The following is a 22,290-nucleotide window of genomic DNA, read 5'->3' on the forward strand; positions in this document are numbered from 1 at the left end:
TTGAAGGATCCTAGGAGTGGTCACAGCTTCCCTAATGGTACAAGCCAGCATATTTCTGTTTGTATTTGGGTTTTGTAACCTTTTGTTCACGGTTGTGTTGCCGGATCTATATGTATGCTGGCTATACCTGCCTTGCAGCCCACGCTCTAGTGATAGGCTGAACTGTTGGATACACTTCCTCTCTAGCAAGGAACTGTCTGTGGTTTTCCACTCATACACGCAGCCAGGAGGTGGAAAACCACCCATGTTTGGGTAATACCCTGAATAAATCCAGCTTCTGCACTTGACAAAATGGCACAGTGGATACCAGTAATAACCTGAGCACCACGGCAGTGACGTGGCCACCACTTCTGCCCCTTCACAGACTTTTCAGAGGGATGCCATTCAGAATTAACAGCCACAGGGATGCAAAGAGACAAGGGTACAGAGCCAGCCTCTCCACTTGGTAATGACGCTCACATGAAGAGGCCCAGGAAGGTCGGCTAGAAAGACATACCAGTTGGCACATAGGGTGAAATTCACCCCTCAGCTTCAAAAAAAGGCTAAGACAGGATATCTGCAGACAACTGATAAAGAAGGATTAATCTACCTGTTAATTATCTGGACTGCAGCACAACAGAGAAAGAAAGCAAATGCGATCTCCTATCTGCAAACTGGAGAGCTAATTAAACATTCTCTTACCTGGATCTAATGGTTCGCAGGCACAGGAGTAATGTGTGATATAGTCCACCTTGAACTCGGAGTTGATCGGGTAATGATCTGCCAACTTGATCATCTTCTTGAAAGCATCATAAATGAAGATGAAGCTAATAAGGGAGGAAAAACCTTCTTCGGTGAAACGGGTGAAGTACTTGACCAGGAAGCTGGCATCGGTAGCGACAAGAATGAGACACTGGAAGGCTGACCAAAGGCCAATCCAGAGACGAAACTCCAGGTAGTCAAAATCATTGTCTCTACAACAAGACAGGGGTGGCAAGAAGGGAAAAATATCAGGGTTAGATAAAGCCACACAAGATCGTGACTTCCCGGTGAGAAGTGGTGAATGCATGGCCTTGGGGACCTGTGCTCATTTAGGCTCAATAAGAGCATTCCCAAGAGCTAAGCTCTCCCTTTTCAGCCAGCCAACTCCATAAATGTATGCTGTGCAGTTTAATAGCCGAGGTGGCAGAAAAGCATGCAGAAACAATCAGTCTTCTTTACGCCTCCACTAATAAATGTTACCAGTGAATTGAAGCTCTTTCTAGGCTTCCCAGTAAAAATCCTCCCTTGGCAAACATGCACAGAGCTGTAAAGGCCCAAACATCCAGCTGTCCAGACCAAGAGCAGTTCAACGCTGACAGCCTTCCACCAGCTGAAGACATAACCACAGTTTACAAATCTCCTTCCGAAAAGCAATCTCCTGCCAAGCCTCACACTCAGGAGCCTGCATTTCCATCTCTCAGGCCCTTGCACTATCTGCAGAAATCAAAGCATCAGCAGGAGAAGATCAATAAGTACAAAGCAGAAGATGACAAATCCTTGTGCCAGGACGTGGCAGGCTGTGGAGAACAATGGAGTGAAGTGCATCGTTCCTTCCCCGGAAGTTTGTTTGCCCCTTGTATGCTTCTCAAGGCTGCCATGCCCTGACAGCGCAGAGTCCAAAGGCAGGTTTTTAGGACCAAACAAATGTGAAAAGCGAACACCAGAGCAGATGAGGCCCTGCCAGGGAGGTTGCTGCTTGTTCTGGGGAATGGAGTGGGAGGCAGTGGGGCCAGCAGCCCCAGCCAGCCTGTCTTCCCTGGAAGCCAGGAACCCTGCAGCACTGAAGGACAGAAGAGGAAGGGCAGTTTCTGCGGAAAATCTGTGAGCAAAGTCTCTAACAGTGTTGGAAAGTTCTGGGGAGGAGACAGGGCTCAGTTTATGCCTTCCTTCCCCTGGCTACATCAAGTGTTGTAAGAAAAACTGAATGTCTCTCCCTGTGAGCCCACCTTTAAACAAAAAGCAGCAAAAGCCGTCTTCAAGACACCTTAGGAGTGCAGGCTACACCAGAGAACCACCCACAGCTCTAAAACATAATAGCAGAAAAGCATCTTCAAGTCCCTCTCCAAGGCACGAGGGAGATAGAGGGAGAGGGACTGCCCTGCAGCACAACCCCTCCAGGCCTGTTTGCAGCAAGAGGACAGGCATGCATCAGCACTGGCTCCTCCAGAGAACTGCACCTGCCTTGGAGAGGGCTTAGCTCCTAGTACCAGGTACCCGGCAAAACTGTGTGCCTTCAGAGCTGGCTACGGGCTGGTCCCACCATTTACTCAAGTCCGCACTGCAGACAGACTCCCTCAAACCTTGCATAGTCATCATGAAAAATGTCCTTGCATCTCCTATGTACCTGTTTCTACACACTATTTCCAGGTAGACAAGGTGGGCTGTTGCACACCTCTACCCTTTGTCAGTGCTCACATGCTGGCGGCAAACTGCAGCAATTTTGCATGGTGCACCCCAAGCACCTGCCCCTCCACCAGCAGAAATCCTGGCCAACGGTGGGGCTCAAGGGCCGTTTTCTAGGACATGCTATAATACTGCAGAGTAAAGAACAAAAGAGCACGTACAACCACCTTGAGATTGTAAAATGGGAGAAAAGGCTGCACACCAGGCAGGGTGCCAGTTAAAGGCTTCCTGCTGGGCAGTGTCATGCATTTCTGTAAGGATCCTGGGTCAGATGTCAGGTAGGCTCAGACAGGGCTGGGCATCTGCATTCAAAGCAAGCCTCTGCAATGCTTTCTCCTTATTGTAGATAAATATCTCAGGGAGGGCTGCGGCCTTCTCACACTGAGAGTCTGACCTGGAAGAGGGGTAAGGCACAAGGAAGAAACAAAGTGATGATTTAGAAAAAGAGAAGGGAAAAAAAATTAAAAATGAAAGACCTCGGTGACAGGTCTCTCAAATATCCAGAGTCAGTGCCTCATAGAGCAGGAGCTGCCATCCATCTGACCAAGTGTGGAGAAGATGGCTGGCAGAAGCCCAGGTGGCATCCCGACTGCACACCACGGAAGAACTTCAAAAGCTTTTAAGCTACTTTTTTTTTTTTACCCCTCAAAATCCTGCAAGCACTTCTGAAGCTCACAGAGCAAATGAAAAAGCACAGGACATTCCACATACACAATACAATAGGCTAAGTACTTTTGCCATGATTAATTTTCTTTCCAGGGTCTCTGGAGGGGAAACTTTCCCAACAGACCACTTTTGTGGCTGGAAGGCAGAAGGGCTGGGGTCCTGCTTTCCTGGGGAGCCCAGTGCCTCCCTTCCTGCTGCTTCCAGCTCGGAAACCCAGACTCACTTCACAGCGGGCATTGGAGAGGCTCTCCAGGGGAGCAGAGCTCACTAGCCAGGATGCAAGTTGACCCAGGGCATCCTGTAGCATCAACCCACTTTGCTGGCGAACGCTGCTCCTGCAGGCACCCAAAGTTAGATGCACAGCTGGGTACGCGAAGCTTTTTTAGATATCTCTCCATACACACACACACGCACACACGCGCGCGCGCACACACACACACACAGGGTCAAACTTTAAATGAATCAGTAGATGGGAAGTCTTTCTAATTTTGCTCCCAGCAGGGAACAGGGTGTTGTGAATATGAACAATCACAAATGCATTATTGAAAAATCACAGTACTTGATTCCAATTTCCTTTTGAGAAAGTCTCCCTTGAAAAACCCTGCCATTCTGCTCCAGCAGGTTGTTAGGACAATAGCTTTTATAACCACCACCTCCTCCTTGGGTTAAAAATAACCACCTTCTCCCTCCCAAAACCGTACAAAGTGTTTTTCCATCTCGCTTTTTTCCTTCCGCGTGCTGCACCTAGGCTTTGACCTGCCAGCCAGATGCAAACAGCTATAGCATGTCTATTCCTGATTTTATTCATTTATTCCAGTTGAAGAAATAAAAGTAAAGTGCCCCCCTCTTGCTCTGTTGCAGAGCTCACACCAGTCAGCAGCTTCCAGTTTCCCTCCCTGGGCTAGTCTAATTTTCTGTCCATTTTTCCTAGCCTCCATCTCTTCCTGCCTATGCTCCAGTGGGGGGAAGAGACAGGCTCAGAGTCCATCTCCTCTGCCCCTCTTTGGCAGGACCAACCAGACCGTGCCAAGGAAAGCGGCAGTCCCAGGGCCAGGCAGGAGGTGACCACATTGATTTCAAGGTGCAGGTTGTCTCTCCATGGCATCCTCAACTCCAAGATGCCCTTCTCCCCAGCTTGGCATGAATACAGCTCTGTCTAACAGCAGCCAGAGTGTGCTGTGAGGCCACTCGGGCTTCAAACCCAACAGTACTCATTATAAAATAACACCAACTTTGACAACGCAGCAGGAGAATCAGACCATGCCCGTTTCATCCTGCCCTGCAGTGTTTTCACAGACACGGCTCACTCTGCCACAAGTACTATCAAATGAGTTGACTAACCAAAGGAAATCATCTCACTCCAAGAGAGTCCACTGTGTATGCAGGATCACATGTAACTATACTGTCTCCCTTAGCAGAAGTTCTGTACCTCAGAATATTTCTCCAACACGTAGGGTATTCACAGGAAAGACATGATTATATGCTCTCAATTATTTCTGAGTAACTACCCACACAGATTAAATATAATGAGGAAGGAGATACAATTAAACTACCAAACATATACCATGTCTCCTGCCCTATTGCAACCTGCAGCCATGTTCAGCTTAATAATTCAATAGACCTTTTCTAAAAATAACCACCAATGGCCAAAGAGCTGTTCCACATCACAGGCGACTGCTTTTGAAAGAAAGCCCAGTAATGCCTTAACTCCAAAAGCTCTTGGTTGGGTGTACTGAAACAGAAATCTTTCGTAACTTGCAATGCTGCAAACGCTCCCTGATGGGGGAAGGGAGGGCAACAAGTGATTTGGGGCATTTTCTGTATAACCTAAAATGATTTCCTTGCAAAACACAGTCCAAAGTATCAGCAGCCCTACATGTAAAATCATCAATGAATATGCTGATTCCTTTAGGGATTCTCATTATATTTTGCCAGCACTGCAGATGTGGGAATAGTAAATGAGGACACCTAAGAAAGTGGGGTCCCTTTAGCTCTGGGTTATCAGCTATCACCACTGCATCAAGGTTAACACGGTGGGGAGGGAACAGAACCTCTTTATACCAGTTAAAAGGAAAAAAAACCCAAGAGCCTCCACCGAGGAATCCTGAGGACAGAGATCGATACCTGTTTCTAACATAGGTACTTTTGCTTTTAGAAGTAATATCACTTATTTCAAATGAGTACTGAATTAAGGAAAAATTTTTGGTAACCTTGAGACCTGAAATCACCGTGAGTTGGATTCCCTTCTTTGCTCCTACAGCAAATACACAGCAGCCAGAGAAACACATGCAGTGTCTGGAGAGGAACAGCACAGGGACTGCAACTAGTGCAAACTTCTCATCAAGGCCAGGCTTGGCCAAGACTTTCCAAGAAGCCCCAAGGAGACACGCACCCACACACAGGCAGTGCCCGGGGACATGCGTGCCTGTGGAAATCCCCGATGTGATTGCACTGCAATCTCAACAAGGAACAAAGAGATGTTTCATTTCATGCACTAAATCCCCTCCTTCCCCACCGCTAGCCATCTCATTCCCTAGCTAGTATTTCATTAGTGTGAGACATTCCTTCCCTCCTCCCTCCTCCACCCTGGTACTTACTTGCTGAAATTAAAGAGAAGCCGTTCGAAGACAAGGACTGGTCCTGTGCTGCTCAAAATCGTGAGTGGCTGACCAGCAAAAAGGCAAAATATCGCACCGGTGACTGCTGTGCCCAGAAAGCTCTCCAACACGCCCTATGGTAGACATAGGAGAGAATTGAGTTCTCCTAAATAACCCTTTCTCTTAGCACTGTTGCAAGAAAATAAGTAGTTACATCACTGACCAGTCGTGTGCTGTATACCGGTATGTCCAAGACTAAGAGAAGACCATCTCCTGCCCTCTCCTGCAGCTGCACACAAAGATGTGATCGTCCCACACAATTCATAGTTACTCAGGATAACCAGTAACCCCCCTTGTTACTTCTGAGGCCCAGAGTTGAATAACACCATATTGTACTTTATATTTGACAAGGGGAGGAGAGTGTTTTCAAAGACCACTTAAAGTATTTGAGAACTCCTTGACCATCTCCCACACCTTTGACAGTAAAGATACACATTTGCAGGGCTCTTCAAACAGGCACAGCAGAGCATGGCTAGAAGACAGCACTGACATCCTCCAGCACAACAGTCGGTGGTTTGGTTTTTTTTCCTTTCTCCAATTGAGCAGTCACTCCCCCTAGACAAATAAGATGCCTTTCTTTCAAGTAACTGGTTTAGTAAGTGAGACGCAAACCAAACAAGGCTACTTCATCCAGCAGTCATGTGTTGAGACCAAAGTTCATCAGATGTCACCAGCAACTAATAAATTCCACATTTAACGGGCTCTACAATTACCTTTGACATGTGTGGCATAACAGCTTTGCTGGAGAAGGATTAAAGAGCATGCTTGATGCTTTCTTTGATTTTCATGTCCAACTATAGCTGGATGATACCTACTTTTAAAATGTAAAATGTGGATGAAGTATCAATTGCAATAAAATGTGATTATTGACTAAGCGTGCTTCCTTCTACAAAAATGGCAGAATTCACTGGACCTTACCTACTTTGCTCTTACGGAAACTAAGCTGTTTACACCTGGCCAAGTTTTAAAGGATCAACAAGAGCATTAACACCTACTGAGTAAGACATGAAGCCACCCTCTCCAGGAATACTTACCCAAAAACTAGGGACAGATTTAAGCATAGGCTTGTGAGCTTCATTGTAGCTTTATCTGAATTAGCAGCCTCATTAATACTGCGCATGCTCAGCAACCAGCAATTAACAGCATGTGCAGATCCTTCTTTCCATCCATGACAAACTGCAGGGTTGGGCCTGCAGTTTTTCTGATTTACCAGTGGTAGTGTGAAAAATTTAAATTAAGTTTTATGGCTATCTTTCTTAGAAAGACTCAAGTTACTGTTTACACTGAGGAAAGTATATTCATACTGTCATATGTCAAACCAGTATGTTACTATGTAGAGCAGAAGATTTTTTTATATTGACTGAATTACTAGCAGAACTTTCTCTAAAGCAATCATAAACGTTTTTCTGGCTGCAAACATGATCTCAAAATACCATCAGTCAAGCACTGTTATCACTGGGTAATTAAAGTGGCAGCATAACAGCTGTGCAGAGAAGCAAAAGGTAAGGAAGGTTTAAAAGCCGCCTGTTCTGACACACATTCAGTCACTCATCAGTCTAGACAAGCTGCTGTAGAGTGGACAGAAACAACCTGGCCTTGGCAGAAGGTGACATCTTTGGTCCGTTCCGTTTCTAAGTGCTACTGGTGATGCCCACTGCTAGCAGCCCCAGCCCTTGCCAGGATCAGTGCAAGGGACATCTGCCTGCTGTGACACCCTGCAGCTTTCATACAAGGATTGCAAAGGTTTTTACAGAGGACACGGATGGGAGCCTACAAGCCTTTGCTTGCTGCCTTTGGGAGACTTGTAAGCATGAGACAATTGCTCTAGGGGCACAGAACGGCATTCGCACAGCTGATCCCCTTCGCTCCTCCCGCATTACTCATGGAGAGGGCCCTCACGGCCAGCGCATCTGGAATCTCTTTTCCCTGCATTCTTCCACGTGTCTGTAGCTAAGAATAGTGTCTTTTCTCAGAAACATAAAACTCTGAAGTGAGCTTTTAAAGAAACGTTGACCATGCCAGGCTCTCTGGGGCAGGCAGCACGGGATGGGTGATTTTTAGCGCCTGACCCAGCAGCCGTCATGTAATTGTTTACAAGAAACAAGAAGCATGAACTGTGATGCAGTAGCCCCAGAAATACTGTTTTCTATGAGGACAAAATGTCTGGGGGAAAACTAGGTGCTGCTCCTCAGCTGTAGAAGCTGGCGTAATCTTCCCTCGCATTTCTGAGTATAAAGATTCAGTGCACGCTTCCAAACTCCTTCCCGCTGCAGGAACGCACCATAGTTTGAGCAACATTTGACATGAACCTGGACTCTGATCCCACTAAGCAGCTCCCTGGAGAAACAACTTGAACAGGGTGCCTTGGGACACTTCACTCCGGCTCTGATGATACAGGGACATTGGAGCATGAAGAATGCACAATTTTGCTATTCTGTTGAAAACCTGCCGTCAAAACCCTTTCCAGGCTCCCACAGCAGCCAAAAGACCTAATGCCTTTTCAAACAAGGATGGTGAATACAGGTTTGTAGAAGGGTGATGGCAAAATAAAAGCCAGTTGTGCCCAAACTCTCCTGAGACGCAAAGGGACAAAGCATTCAGCGGGACTTGTGTGCTGGTTCCTTCTGCTGCTCTAGGAGTTTTTGTCATTAATGGATATGCTGTGTTTATATTTGCTGCAGAGCTTCCCCATTACCAAAGTGGTATTGCTGACTGCAGAGCATCAATGGTTTCCCTTTTCAACATGGAGAATAAATCACTGAGCTCAAAGCAGACTGTTCCCGCAGCTTTTGTCTTTCTAGGGACTTTTTTTCTGCAAGCAATAGGAAAACTCAGACTGGGCTTTATCTACTGCAGAAAAAACTACAGACTAACCTGTGTTTTCTCTTCCTTCTGTCTTTCCGCCCCATTGTGTCTCCCCTCCTATGCAGCTCACAGTCTTGGACATACTTTGGCAAAATGAGACTGTCACGTTTTTGGTTTTTATTGTGAGCATTAAGGAACTAAACTGTCAGTTTCAGTGGCAAAAAAATATTTTGCTACTTGTTAATAAATGTTTACGGGATACAAAGGTAAGAGAAGAGACTTTTGGACACAGTAAAGTTATTATGTGCGCTAAATTTGGAATCGGGTAACATTTCCCTTTCCTGCCCCTACTTTAAAGACTGTACCTCATAGAGACACAAAGCAGACAGACTTAGCTCTGCTACTCAGTCACAGAAGAGTGATGCTCACTGGTGGATCCTGGAGGCCTTTCCATTCTCTGCTTCCATTTGCTAATATTTCTTTTTAATGCTGTGCATCATGCATTTGTTTGCACGACTGCTACAGAGCTGAGTTTTGGAAGAGGTAAACTGTATTTCTAGAGGGGAGAGGGAAGTTTGGCACTCCACCAGCTACAGAATCTTACTCTAGCCTGTAATTTACCATAGGAAAGCATAGAGCTCCAGATAGTGCCCCCCTTTTCTATGGTTCATTTAATTAAACCTGCATAAATTAACGATTCAGTCATTGTCACTATGTGCTTAATTATTGTTAGAAGATTGAACGTGGCTGCACTGAATCTATCTAAATACAACCTCCTATATTTTCTTCCTCTTCAAAAAGCCAAAGGAACACTAAAGCGCATGGCTAGAGCATACTTCTGCTCCAGTCAAACATGAAGGACCTACAGCAGTGTTAATACAGAATTCCTTTCCTTTAGATTTCATCTAAAACTGAGTCATCCTTTGAAGCCCCTGCTTTTGCCTTCACTGCTGATCCAGCCTGTCTCTGGATATGCAATATGATCCTCAGGATCTGATCTTCTACTATTACAAAATTTGTCTTTCTAAAGAACTCACATTCTTCTCCTGTGTCACACTCTCCTGATTTACTTGCCTTCCTATGAACCTTAAGATTTTCTTTTCACCAGAGTGGCAGAAGTCCAAGGATTGTAAGAGTCATGCAGAGGCTACAGTGCTATGCTCTGATGACACGGAAAGTCTGAATCAGACTTAGTAAACTTAATTTGACGGAGATGGTACAACCGAGACACAAACACAAAAAATAGGTCAGAGGAACTTCTCTACAAAGAAGTAAGAACTTTCTCTGTCACCTGGCCATCTTTCAAACACCATTTAAGGTAACCACTTGTACAATTTTTCATAGGACAGCCATTCAACAGCAGAGAAAACAAGCCAACTTTCGGTGAAAACACAGGATATCTCTATTAATTGCATCCAGCATTCAAGCTTTGTCGGTGGCCAACCCTGCCTCTGACTGTACTTGTTGCTTCTGAAAGCTCTTGCTAACCTGCATGTTTTCCGTAGCGTCACCAAGCAGTCCTCCAAAAGTGATAGCGTTGGTCACTGTGGCCAGGTAGATGAAAAGAATGGCTGAAAGGGCTTGAATATTTAAAGCATCGTAGAAGTCACTGGCAAAGAACGGTGCTTTCCTCTTTATGTCTTTGATTAAGCCACCACAGAATCTGAAAAGACAAGCAAGAGAAGACTTGTGTAAAATGTTTTACAGTGAAAGTCACCAAGATAAGTAATCAGAAACATTGCCAGAAATGAAGTATTATCTGAAAGGAGTGAGATCATCACATTGCATAATAGCCTTACTGCAGCTGTGATGGTCCAGGGGTACCACGGAGATAATGTTGTAAAGAAAGATAGTATCTTGAACATGTGATGCAGCTGGAAAAAGACAAATTTCAGGAACACAAGCCCTGCTTCTGCTGAAACAGACCATTAAAGTTTGCAGTTCAGGAAGCTAGTCTGTTGTTTTTTTCCCCAACTATATTGGTTGATGTAATAAAATATATTAACTCTAATCTAAATCCCTGCCTGAATTTCTCCACATGGCAGACACAATGGTTGGGTGAGCCAAACAATCTGCTAAACGGAAAAATGCTTCAAACTGCTAACCAGAAAAAGAACTAGAAGTAAAAACGCAAGTAAGTGAAATCATCTTGAGAACAAGAGAGCTCCGCTTGCAGACATACTCTTTTACAATCACAGACAAGACAGTATTTAACTTATAAACTCCATGTGGCTCTGACACTGCCAGCATGAAAAATATTTCTGGTTTGCCTCTTGTTCCCTTGTATGCAGTTCACCAACATCAGGATTGTTCAAACACTCTGTAAGCAGAGAAGTACATGGTAGATAGGCACAAGCTACTTTCTGACCCAGAATCAGGACATATCGACTGCCTTGTCCACACCAATGTGTGATTTCAGACTTTTTGCCTAGAATTTAGATACTCTAGTAGAACTGAAAAAAAATACAGAGTGGGAGAGAGGGTACAACATCACCACAAAAACCTGCATATTGACCCTGAAATGCTGAGCACACTGTTTTATGGCCACCTGAACTGCATTCCCCCTCTAGTGGACTTTTATGTGGCATATAGGCAGAGTAATAAAGCAGAGAGTATGGCCTCAGGCTCTGTTACCATCTGTATTCCTATCCCATAAAAGCCTTCACCTGTGCAACTCAACTACAACAGGAATGTCTGGAAAAGGGAACATCTCTGCTTCTGGCTGAAGCACTTTCAGCAATCCAAATGGAAACTGTAGCTGCACCTGCCATGTTTACATCCCTCACAGTTTGTCTAACTTCACAGACTTTCAATAGCCAACACCTACCTGGGCTTTCTTTCATTTTTTATTACCTCATTTAAGATGCTTTGTAATTTGCAGAGGCTAGATGTTCAGAACCCTTTAGACAGTCTCAAGCTGGGCACTAAAAACCCCAGGGCATGTTCTGGGGGTCACAGCTCAACCTATACAAACAGTATGTCAGGACGGAAAGCAGAAGGAATGAAACAGTTCTGCAAGGACAACATTGCCACCTTGCTTGGATGTTACTGACCTGCCAGTTCGTTGCAGTTCTTCACAGTCCCCATGGCCCCCACCGCCGTGTCCTCCATCATGAGGCGTGTCACCGTTCATCTGTAGATTTTCTCCACCGGAGTACATGTTTTTCCTAGGCAAGAAGGAAAGCCAAACTGAGGCTCGCTGCATTGCCTGACGGCTCCACAAAACATAATCCACACACAGTTCTTCCAAACAAGCGTTACACAGCCTTTCCTGAAGCCATGTTGTACAAAGGAGATGAGAAGGCTGACCTGCTGGCAGCCAAAGTGGAATGTCAGGTGTTAGAAAGACCAAGCAGAATCCTAAAGAGTCTGGATAACCACTATGTATGTTATTATATGCTTACATCATCACCTTAAAGGTTGCAGAATTACAAGAACATCCTCCCTCCAGCTATTAAGACCTGAAAATATCTCTAGTACTTTTGAAATACAGACAGAGGCAGGTCATTCTGCAGTTGCTCGATAAACCTGGTGTACCAAAGCACCGGCTCTTCCCATCACCTTTTCAGAATTGATGCACACCATCCTTCATCACAGAGCTAAACCTGCCTATCTCCTGCTACTACCTTTTATCTGAAGAAGGAAGAGACTTGGGGGGCTCTATCCTAATGGCTGGATCCCATTCCCCAGGGGGGAGCACAATGACTTCATCCAGAAACTCATCAATGCCAGCAATCAGGTCCTGCCGGTCCTTGGCTTTATAGGCAATGTCGTGGAATACCTGCAAGGAAAAGAGAGACTCCATGTAGAAAAGGTTTGCATTTTCTGTAGCCCAGAGTGCAGAGGCAGCTACCAACTTTTATTCTACAAAATCAGCTTATTCATTCTCAAAAACCTCTCAAAAAAGTATCAGGACACTTGGCACAAGGGTGTGTGAACCTCAGGAAAGCCCTTTCCTTTGGTTGGTCATTTAAGAATAGAGATTCTTTCTTGCAGGCATATTTCTAATTTTTAACAAAACATACATTTCCAACCTTTTTTTAAATGTTACTACAGCAATTATACATTTCTTTTATCCAAAAAAAGTTTTCCTATAAATAAGGAGTTTCAATTATACTGAGAACACTTTTACAAAGCCACAAAAAAGTGTCGATCCTCTTTTCCTACATACTTCAGTCTATCAAAAAATAGGTTAGTCTTCAACTCTGTGATAGAGAAATGATGACAATATTTACTCAAAAATAGTAACAAGAAGCACAAACTAGTTTTACTGAAAGGCCTAGTATTACTGGTGAAGAACAAATGAGAGAAGAGGGAAAATGAGCATTAATGCTGAATTTTACAGAAATCTTTTGGACTACTTGGGGTGAAGGTGGATCAGCACATGTGATATACTTAGTAAGAACAGTTGGTGGTAGGAAGGATGATTCTGGGGCTATGGAAACCACACTGTTGCTCCAAGCAGTGGAATGACAGAAAACAGAAGAGCTGAGACCAGGCGAGCAGTAATTAAGGGAACTGTACGAGAGCAAAATAACATAAAGAGAAAGCAAGAAACAAACATAATGTAAATGAGCCCCAGACACACAGAGCCCAAGGGACGCTGGAAGAAAGAAGCCGTAAACGAATATTGAAAGCCTAGTCAGCTCATTGAAATGTATGATTAGTGAGTAATTGCTAGCTACTCAAGGGTAATACATAAGCACTGCCCGAATGAAGTAGTGCTCTGGGATACAGCTCAACACACGACAGTATGGCCTGGGTGTAACGATTTTTGTGGTAATTACCTGGAGCATAGTTGCAGATTATTGTGATCATGCAATGTGACACAAGGCACACACCACGACAAGATTAATGCAAAGATTAACTCACAGTCTATTTGAAAGAGTGATTGCTAGCAGGAAAATACACACGATGGACAAAAACTGCCTACAGTCATTCTTTTATAAAAACATGAAGCCAGATGAAATAATTATGTAAATTAAGGAATTAGGAGGTGACTTTTGGCTATTTCAGCTTTATGTGCATCCCACCATGTACCCATTCCAGTCAACCACGCTGGAAGAAAGGGCATCATTATTAGCTAATGAAGTGAAACCTGGGAGAACCCATTTCGCACAGGAGATGTTAAGACACCTACCTCGTCTGACATTAGAGTGGCAATGGCTCGGCCAATCTCATGGTAGGACTTTGCTTTGCCCTTCGGTCCCAGTAGAATGAAGAGAAATCTGACAAAACAAACAGATCACTCCTATTTAGGACAGCAAAATGGATCATTTATTACTTATACAATATCTAGACAGAAATTCAACTTTAAAAGCTGTGGCCTTTGTTAAGAGATCCAGAGGCTGCCAGTGCCCTCCAGCTAACCTGGGAGTAGAGGTTACACCCTGCAGCCCATCATGCGTATTCGGACAACAAAGACACTGCCCAGAGTTCTTCTCCCAAAAAGCCTTAAAAGTACCCTCAAGACCACGATGCCCAAATGCTATCACAGTCCTCCTCAGAAGTCGCTACCATCCACCAAGCTAGACTTCAGGATGAGGTGAAGGAAGGACATTCTCTCAATGCCCAGTACCTGGAAGTGAATGATGGATGACGGATGCGGCTCCAGCACAGAGCAGTTGACACTCCATGCCCTGTGCACTGCAGAAAGCCATGGTGATTTAATTAATCATATGTTACTGGCTTCTTGTAGCTATTCAATCCTTGTATAAGGTATCTGTTTTAAATGTTTCCCTAGTGCTATTCCAGTGCCATTTATGTGACAATAGCAGTGATGTAACTGCTGCTAGAGAGCCAGGAGGGGACCGAAGAAGATTTAAGGATTGCTCATTCTGGACAGTGACGCACCTGAGCACCCTCTACACAGAGGACGGACCAAGTGCGGCCAGCACAGCAGTGGACACAGAGGTAAGAGGGAAGATGCTATTAACTATTCACATTGCTCATTGTCAACTACATCACTTCCCCGAGCTATCAGATAGCACTTATTAATGCTCTGCTGGGGCTGAGATCTGTTACGGTTCAGGACCCAGAGTAGCTACTCACATGTGAAGGGAAACCGTTAAGCTAAAATAGGGCTTTAGGTATAAATAATTAAGCCCAACTTGTATGCCCTGAATTTCTGCTCCAAGTATACAACACGTATCAGACCTGTAAGCCCATCTGATGGCTTCATAGTCACAGCTTAATCCTTAAGCAGACAACTTAAGGTGTAAACCTAATCCTATTACAGGCACCATCAGCGAGGGTGACTACATCTACAAGGTATTGGGAGTTAATTTCTTACATGATCTCTTTGGGCAGCGACTACATCCAAGTCACTGCTAATGAGTTTGAAAAACACCATGATATGAAATCTTTGGAGACAGGAAATTACTGCTCTTTATCTTTCCTGCCCTTGCTTTTGTCAGTGCTAACATGCTATGAATCAGGACTTGCCTACGTGACAGTATGTTCTAATTAGATTCCTTAATGGAAAAGGCTATACATGGAAAATGGCTGCTCTGCCAATAAAACTGTCTTGCAGTTGTGCCAGACTAACAGGAATGCTGGTGAAAGGTGGCTGGGTTTTCCAACCTCTTAACAGACACTCAGAAAAAGTTTGAAGTACAGCCTCAAGGTTGGATCTTCAAACGTACCTAGATCCTCCTGGACTGTAATTAAAAAAAAAATAAATAAAAAAGATACCACTATTCAAATAATACTCAATTCAGGAAAGACCTAAGCCTTATCTTAGACACTCCCAGTTCCTAAACTAAGTTTCATATGCAAGGCCAAGGTATCAATACAGAAACGATAAAAGCCATTACCTCCTGTAGAAATACTCTAAAGTTGATTAGACAGGTGCCAAGCTGGCAGCTACTTACTCACACAGCATCTATGGCCTTGGCTGCAGAAACATAAGCTTCCTATAAATCCCTCGTTCAGATTTGTCCCAGGGAAAAAAAAGATTTGGCTCATGGTTATGGCATGAAAATACATCTGTCTTCATGCTCACCTCTTCACCTTGCCAACTGGTTTGTTAAGGAAGCCCTGTTACTTCTATTGGCCACCTCACACAATGGCCAGTATTCAGTGGCCTGTGGATTTCAATGGAGACCATCGTGCTGGTCAGACAGTGTCATTTTGAGTATTCAGCCTGAGCTGGACTCTAACTAGTGATCTTGAGATAAAAGTCTTTCTCTCCCATCAACTCATCCTTGCAATTAGCAACAAAATAAGTCACATGGCAAGAGACCAACTTCTCCATTTTACCTAATTTAGAAAAGAATGGGAACTACTGGGGCAATTTTCAGCAAACTCCCTATCAGCACGTGTTTCAAACAGAAACACTAAAAGCTGCTCAAAACAACTTTAAAGCTTCCTGAATTAAGCCTTTTTCCAATTACAGCCGTACCTTTCAATCGGTAATGGAAAATAAACACACTATAACCTTTAGTAAGTTGTCTTATCTAAAACCTTTTGCATTACTTCCAGTGTGAATTTGGGTTAGCTTCAACTTCCAGACATAAATTTCGAATGTCTCTCATAGCTAGACTGAAGAACCCTCGATAATTAAATTCATTTAAATATCCTCCCCTATCGATCCAGTCACCCGTAGCCACCTGTCAGTTAGGCTAAGCCATTTGAGGCTTTTCTCCTCTCTTTCATCACTTCGACGGCTCTTCTGTGAACTTTCTCCGATGCATCAGTGTCTTCCTCAGGGAAATCATCCAAGAGCTGACGGTTTTGTCAGTGCAAATATATAGATTAAATAACTTATGGCTACTCAGGAACATCATGTGAGCCTGCTTTCCTGAGAAAATGAAGTCAGGAGCAATGAGTCAGGGGACAGGACAAGCATGGGAAGCCTTAGGAAACCTGGTAGGATGATGGGGAGAGATGGGATTATTGCCATGGTGGGAGGAAAGGACACGGTACATACTTCTAGGAAACCAGGCTTTAGCAGTTCCAGCACTGCCAGAATAATCTGCTATATCCAGGGATTGCCCCAGACCTTTATCTACAGCATCACCCACAGAAAAGTGGGAATCAGAGCACAGTTCTTCCACCAGTGATCTCTGTGCCTTGAGAGAGAAGCTGACATGGGGGCAAGTTAAAGCACAGATGACTCTATTGGTCTGGGACATGGAAACACCCTCTTCCTTATTGTCAACCTTTGCTGTATTAACAATACATTTTCTCAAATGCTGGTGATAAAATGGGTTGAGAGGTGTGACACATCACCAGAAGTAGTCCTTCCCTTACAAGCATTGTATTAAGTATTATTTTAGCTTCCTAAATCAAAATATCATGAGGTACTAAGTCAAGTATCTTATAAGATATATTATATCCAAACAAGTACTTTCTATTTAAAAAAATCTAGAGTCCTATAAAAAAAAGGCATCAAGTTAGTAGGACAGGATCAATAAATACATCTTAATTGACATTACAGTAACACTTCCTAATCGAGTCCTTCCTAAGCCTTTCAAGTGTTTTACTTAAGGTTCACCCGGAGGTGACTAACGCATACACACCTAGGTCATGTCCTCTGCTCTCCTCCTACCTCCTGGAAATTTCCCTGTGTTTCATGAGTTATTATAAAACAACATTAAAGACAAACTGGTCCTCAACCAACTCTTTTAAAAGATGCAAATTACCCACATATATTAAAGAAAAGGGTTCATAACTTCAGAAGTTGCTGCTCAGCATTCTCCTGATTTTCCAGGGGAATGAGAGATTTTCATAACCATCTTTCGAAACAATTACATCAGCTGGCTCTTTTCCAATGCATAACAGAAGTACCTGAATGCTCTTGCATTTACTAAAACGTTCTTGAAAACAAGCAGTTTGTGACACTTTCTAAATTCTTTGTCCTGACTGATTCAGCTCAGAATTGCCTTCAGCATGTATAAGACGACCTTTTAAAGGGCCAAATATTATAAACACAAACCCATTAATGCATTTTAGTGGTTTAGACTAGACTATGTTTGCATGCATTTATTATCATTTAGTTATGAATACTTCCACCTAAGAAAGCACTCACTTCTAGTGGTGACATACTCTTCCTCTTCATCTGCCAAGATGAAGGCCAGAATAGAATTCCTCCCTGTGCACACAACACATGCTGAGTTACCAAACCCACATTTCTAATACATAACATTGCTAAGGATGCTTCAAGGCAGAGAATGTGAGGTTTCACATTGTATCACTTAGCTCAAAGTCTCTCTGAAGTAGTAACAAAATTCAATGTTCCTCTCAAATGCTCTGGGCAACAGCTTACAGACAGGGCTGACAGCCCTCACACCCAGGACACTCAGAACAGTCAAAGCACTCAAAATCCTTTGCTTCCAAGCTGATAACAAGCCAGAAACTCAGTAATTTATTACACTGTTTTACCTAAAGCACTGTTCTGTCATTTTTGCACGCTTTATCCTTCTTAAGCAGATGATGACCACCGACTATCTATGATTCACCTTTTAATCACATGGATTATGCCACCAAACCCAACATGAAAAAATTCATTCTCACAGATGAGTAATTCCAACTCAAAATGGACAAACATGTCCTGGCCAATGCATGGCAGACCCAGACAATGAACCTAGAAGATCTAAACGTGGCACCACAGCAATACTGCGCACAAGCCCAGGAACTTGGGGTTATGGACCTAACAACCTGCTAGGACCAAACACAACCCTCCTGGACCTTGGTGACACCAAAGACTGTGGGGCAGAATTTCAATCTAGTTTGCCCAAGGAGGCAACAAGGTTTTATGTGCTGTGTTTCTGAGAAATTTGGCTTAAAATCTCCATGAAATCACATGAAGAGCACACTTAGGAGGTGGGAAGTGACTACAACACGGACAGGCTCCAAAGTCAGTGGGGCACTAGTATTTTGCCATCGATTTGGGACATCCTGCAAGAAATTAGTAATGTTCGTGACTATCAAGTTCCCTTACAGGGTAAGGGTCATGGCGAAAACTGTCCCAGGACCAAGCATCACCATGGCTTCTTTGCAAGCCGACCATCAGTGCAGGAAACAAGGTCATTCCGTGTCCTGCCCCCGAAATAAAAAAAGAGGAACAGCAACTACAACAAGATTCAAGTTCAGCCTGCTCGTCCATGCCTATCTCTTAAATCTGAAACAAGAGCAGCAAATCCATAAGGGTTAAAGGCACCTATACAAAGGACTCTCAGTATGGTCCTGAAGAAAATGTTTTTATTTTTGAGAGAGAGGGGGGGCAGTCCTTCTGTTCTTGGACACCATGTGAGATGCCTGCAAGGCATCTAGCATTCCCAATAGAGATTCACACTGATGGACTCGAGGGCTGAAAGAACACCTCTTGATGTACTTTTCCAGCAGAGTCTGTGGCTTGGACCGCTGATGAGAGCAGCACAACTTGAAATTGCAGTAACAAAAGGAGTGCTTTGTCCATCTTCTATTTCACACAGGTCATCCTTCAAGTTTTGGGCAACGTACCAACATTGCAGGCTTCTCACATGGTGTCCAACATTTGAACGCATACAGACCAAGGTAGTCCTTTGATGCCAGAGCTCCTACTTCCTAGAGCAACTCCTTCTGCTGGAAAGGCTGCTAAAGGATGCAGCCCTGAAAACCACTTCAGTGTTGTAATTAATGAACAAGACACACATTTCATCCTCACATATGAAGAAGAAAAGATGCCTCTGCAATTAAAAGCTTACATTAGGAGGCAAGGGAGGAGAACCTGACTCCTGGTTCTGCCACATGCTTCTTAAGTGACCTTTGGGCAAGTTACTTCATTTCATTTGAGACCTGTAGACACAGGCAATTTCCCAGCACTACATGTTAGACTGTGCAAGTCTATACAGCTTATCTCCAAAAAAATCTTTCCCTTGCTCATTCTTCATCTTTTCTCCCCACCAACTTTACATTAATGCAGCATACCTGAACACATGATTGCACATTTCTTTTATGAAAATAAAAAGCTACATCTATTGCATTGTCCAGAGGAGAAGCAGCCATACCCAAGCCATGCCGCAAGCACAGTAGCTAAGCTTGACAAAATGAGGAGTTCATAGCACTGTGGAATTAAATTCAACACGAGAAAACCAAAGTCCTAAAAGGTTTTTTCAGTCTGCACAGTAAAAAGAAAATGCAACACAGTGAAAGGCTGGGATCTCTCTATACCCATTTCAGATCCCTGATTTTTATTACTAATGCTGTATGAAAACACCCTGCTGAGAAACTTTTCTTAGAGAGTTCATCAGATCTTGCTGGTTTAAGTAAAAATTTAAGTAAAGAAAAGTGCATGTCACCAAGGGAATAAATGGCCATGCAAAGGCCACCTCCCCTCTGTGTTAGAGACCAGCATGTCCACAGCCCTGTGCTGAAACCTGGGTGTTTCACCCCCAGCCTGCCCCACACAGAAACAACCTGCTGCTTTCAAAAGAGAGGGAGACAGAAGCAGGTCACGCTGCAGTTACTTGATAGACCTGGGTCACCATGGATGGCTGAGACTCTGTGCTGGCCAAGGAGACGCCCCATCATAGCTTGCCTGGGCCCTGATGGGATTTCCGTGATTGAATTTCACAGGATGCAGCCGTTGCAAATAGCTCTTCATTACTCACGAAAGCCATCTAATGAGCCTCCCTGCTTTGATTAGGGCTAGCATTTGGTTTGGAGGACAGCAAATGGATAATACTATTTCCTGGAAAAAGATGTTGGCATGGAAGAACATATTGTCTTGATTAATGCTATTGAGTAATGAGGTCGTTCAACAATCCTAGATGTAACTTCCTGGCTCCCACTACCAAAACAAACAATACTTAATTTTGCATCTGCTGAAAAGCATTCAGAGACGTATTTAAATAAAAGAGTAAGTGGGATTAGACTTCGAACTGAAATACTGAAGTATACAGAGCTCAGTAACGCTGAGGAATGAAGAATAACCTTTTATAAAATTAAGCCACTTTTATCTCCCCATACTCCTACCAGAACACCCAGTGTGTGCAAACAGTTGTTGACATGGTTATTGTAAGGAGCCACTTCAGGAAAATCCAAGAAATACAAACACTGCTGCATTACTAGAAGGCAATTAAACAAATACCAAAACTAGATCATCTTTTTCCTTTGTTTTGTACAGGGAAATAAGGTACAGATTGTAACAACCATATATTTTCATTCCATGGAATGGCTGTGATTCGTTACAGTATCAGTAATGCACTAGCCTTGTGCTTTTGTCATGATACTACGTCTCTTTTCACAAAATATTACTTGATACAACCTCAAACCCTCTAGGCATTAATCAAATCACAACTTTCACTCTGTATTGAAAGCCCTTGAAACCATCCACATAAAATATGTATTTGCACATTAGTGATGTGAAAGGTGCAATTCAAACTCCCAAATTAGAAGCAAAATGCAAAGTAAACCCTTTGGAAGCTGACACCAAAAACATGCCAGAGCCCAGGCGTGCAGCAGTGCCAAGGAACAAAGCACTGCCGAGACAAAAGGGGATATTGCAAACCAGCTGCAGACTGTCCCCCTGGGCCCCTCCTGTCCCTCTCACTGAAACCCTGCTGTGCTCCGTTCTTAGGGAGCTGCATTACCTTTTCATACAAACCATTTTTGCAGTTCTCACTTCATGGGGGTGTTTGTGTATACATGAAGCAAAGATACACTACTACATAATGCTCACACACAGCAGATGTTCTGGACATCTATACTGACAATTTTTCTCTACTACGTTACACAATAAACAAGATGAATTTGTATAACTAAGGGTAATATTGCTGAGAATTCAAACAGGACTTTAGCTTTGCTATTCTGCTAGATATATACACTCACTGTACAGATAGTTACACATATTCAAGCAGTGAATTCAAATATTTAAGAATATAAGATATTCATATTTGTGAGATAGATTAATTTTCAACATGAGTCAGAATTAATAAAATATTTACATGACATTTTTCTCTGAACCATTATGCATTACAAAGCAACATACAGTGTGACCACCCCAACAGAATTGTATGCCCCATTTTACCTGACTTTTTTTTTTTTTCCCCCAGCGGGGCCAGAATTGCATCCTTCATCTAATGTGAGTTTTGAAGAGGAAGAACATGTACTGTAAAAACATGCAGAGGGAATCTGAGCTATGTTCAGCGTGTGTTGGGGAAGAATCATAAGGGGCAGGAAAAAAAGGCCCAGTAGCTAAATTTCACACTGATAATGCCCTTTACTGCTAAGTTGTTAAGTTAGTGTGTTTGTGTAATGTCTGTGTGTTTTACAGCTTATATCTTACAACCAAATTCAGGACCTGACAATTATTAAGCAGCTACAGTGAGTTTTGTTACTTCAAATCAGTAATCCCGACAGTTATGCATGTCACATGATGGAAAGCAGTGGAGAATGTCTTCCTCTGGCCTGGTGTTTTTATTTTATAAGGTGGAAATGCAGTTTCCATTTCCTGTCCCCTGGCCGGGGGCTGAATTCTCTTACCGGGTAGGTACGGGGACTTCAGTCAGAGCACCCAACATGACCGCCTGCTGCAGCCGGACAAAGGCAATGAAAGGACTCTCCAGGAAGTCTACCTCCCCCACCAGCACATTGGAGGCCTCAGCATCACGGGGCAATTTCTTCATGAATTTATTCTTCAGCTGCAGCAGGGAAAGAGGAAGGAAAAGAAAATCAAGTCTTGTTACGCATGCAAACAGGAATGTGCAATCAAATTTACCCAGTTTTCATCCACATTTCCTCCTTGGTCAGCACA

The 22,290-nt window shown here is 43.5% G+C and overlaps 1 protein-coding gene across 5 annotated transcripts in view; it reads right to left on the minus strand.

Annotated features, from left to right (window-relative positions):
* SLC4A4 (solute carrier family 4 member 4) overlaps positions 1–22,290 on the minus strand; it is a 235,811-nt gene that overhangs the window by 35,566 nt on the left and 177,955 nt on the right. For all 5 annotated transcript variants that reach the window (XM_074823379.1, XM_074823380.1, XM_074823378.1 and 2 more), the window contains 7 exons: positions 22,020–22,177; positions 13,693–13,780; positions 12,179–12,333; positions 11,606–11,719; positions 10,041–10,215; positions 5,688–5,821; positions 682–953 (listed from right to left, as the gene is read on the minus strand). In XM_074823379.1, the coding sequence (XP_074679480.1) occupies positions 682–953; positions 5,688–5,821; positions 10,041–10,215; positions 11,606–11,719; positions 12,179–12,333; positions 13,693–13,780; positions 22,020–22,177 (1,096 nt within the window). The remainder of the gene's footprint in view (positions 1–681; positions 954–5,687; positions 5,822–10,040; positions 10,216–11,605; positions 11,720–12,178; positions 12,334–13,692; positions 13,781–22,019; positions 22,178–22,290) is intronic.

Source organism: Strix aluco, chromosome 4 (genome assembly GCF_031877795.1).
Source record: "Strix aluco isolate bStrAlu1 chromosome 4, bStrAlu1.hap1, whole genome shotgun sequence".
Classification (NCBI taxonomy): Eukaryota; Metazoa; Chordata; class Aves; order Strigiformes; family Strigidae; genus Strix; species Strix aluco.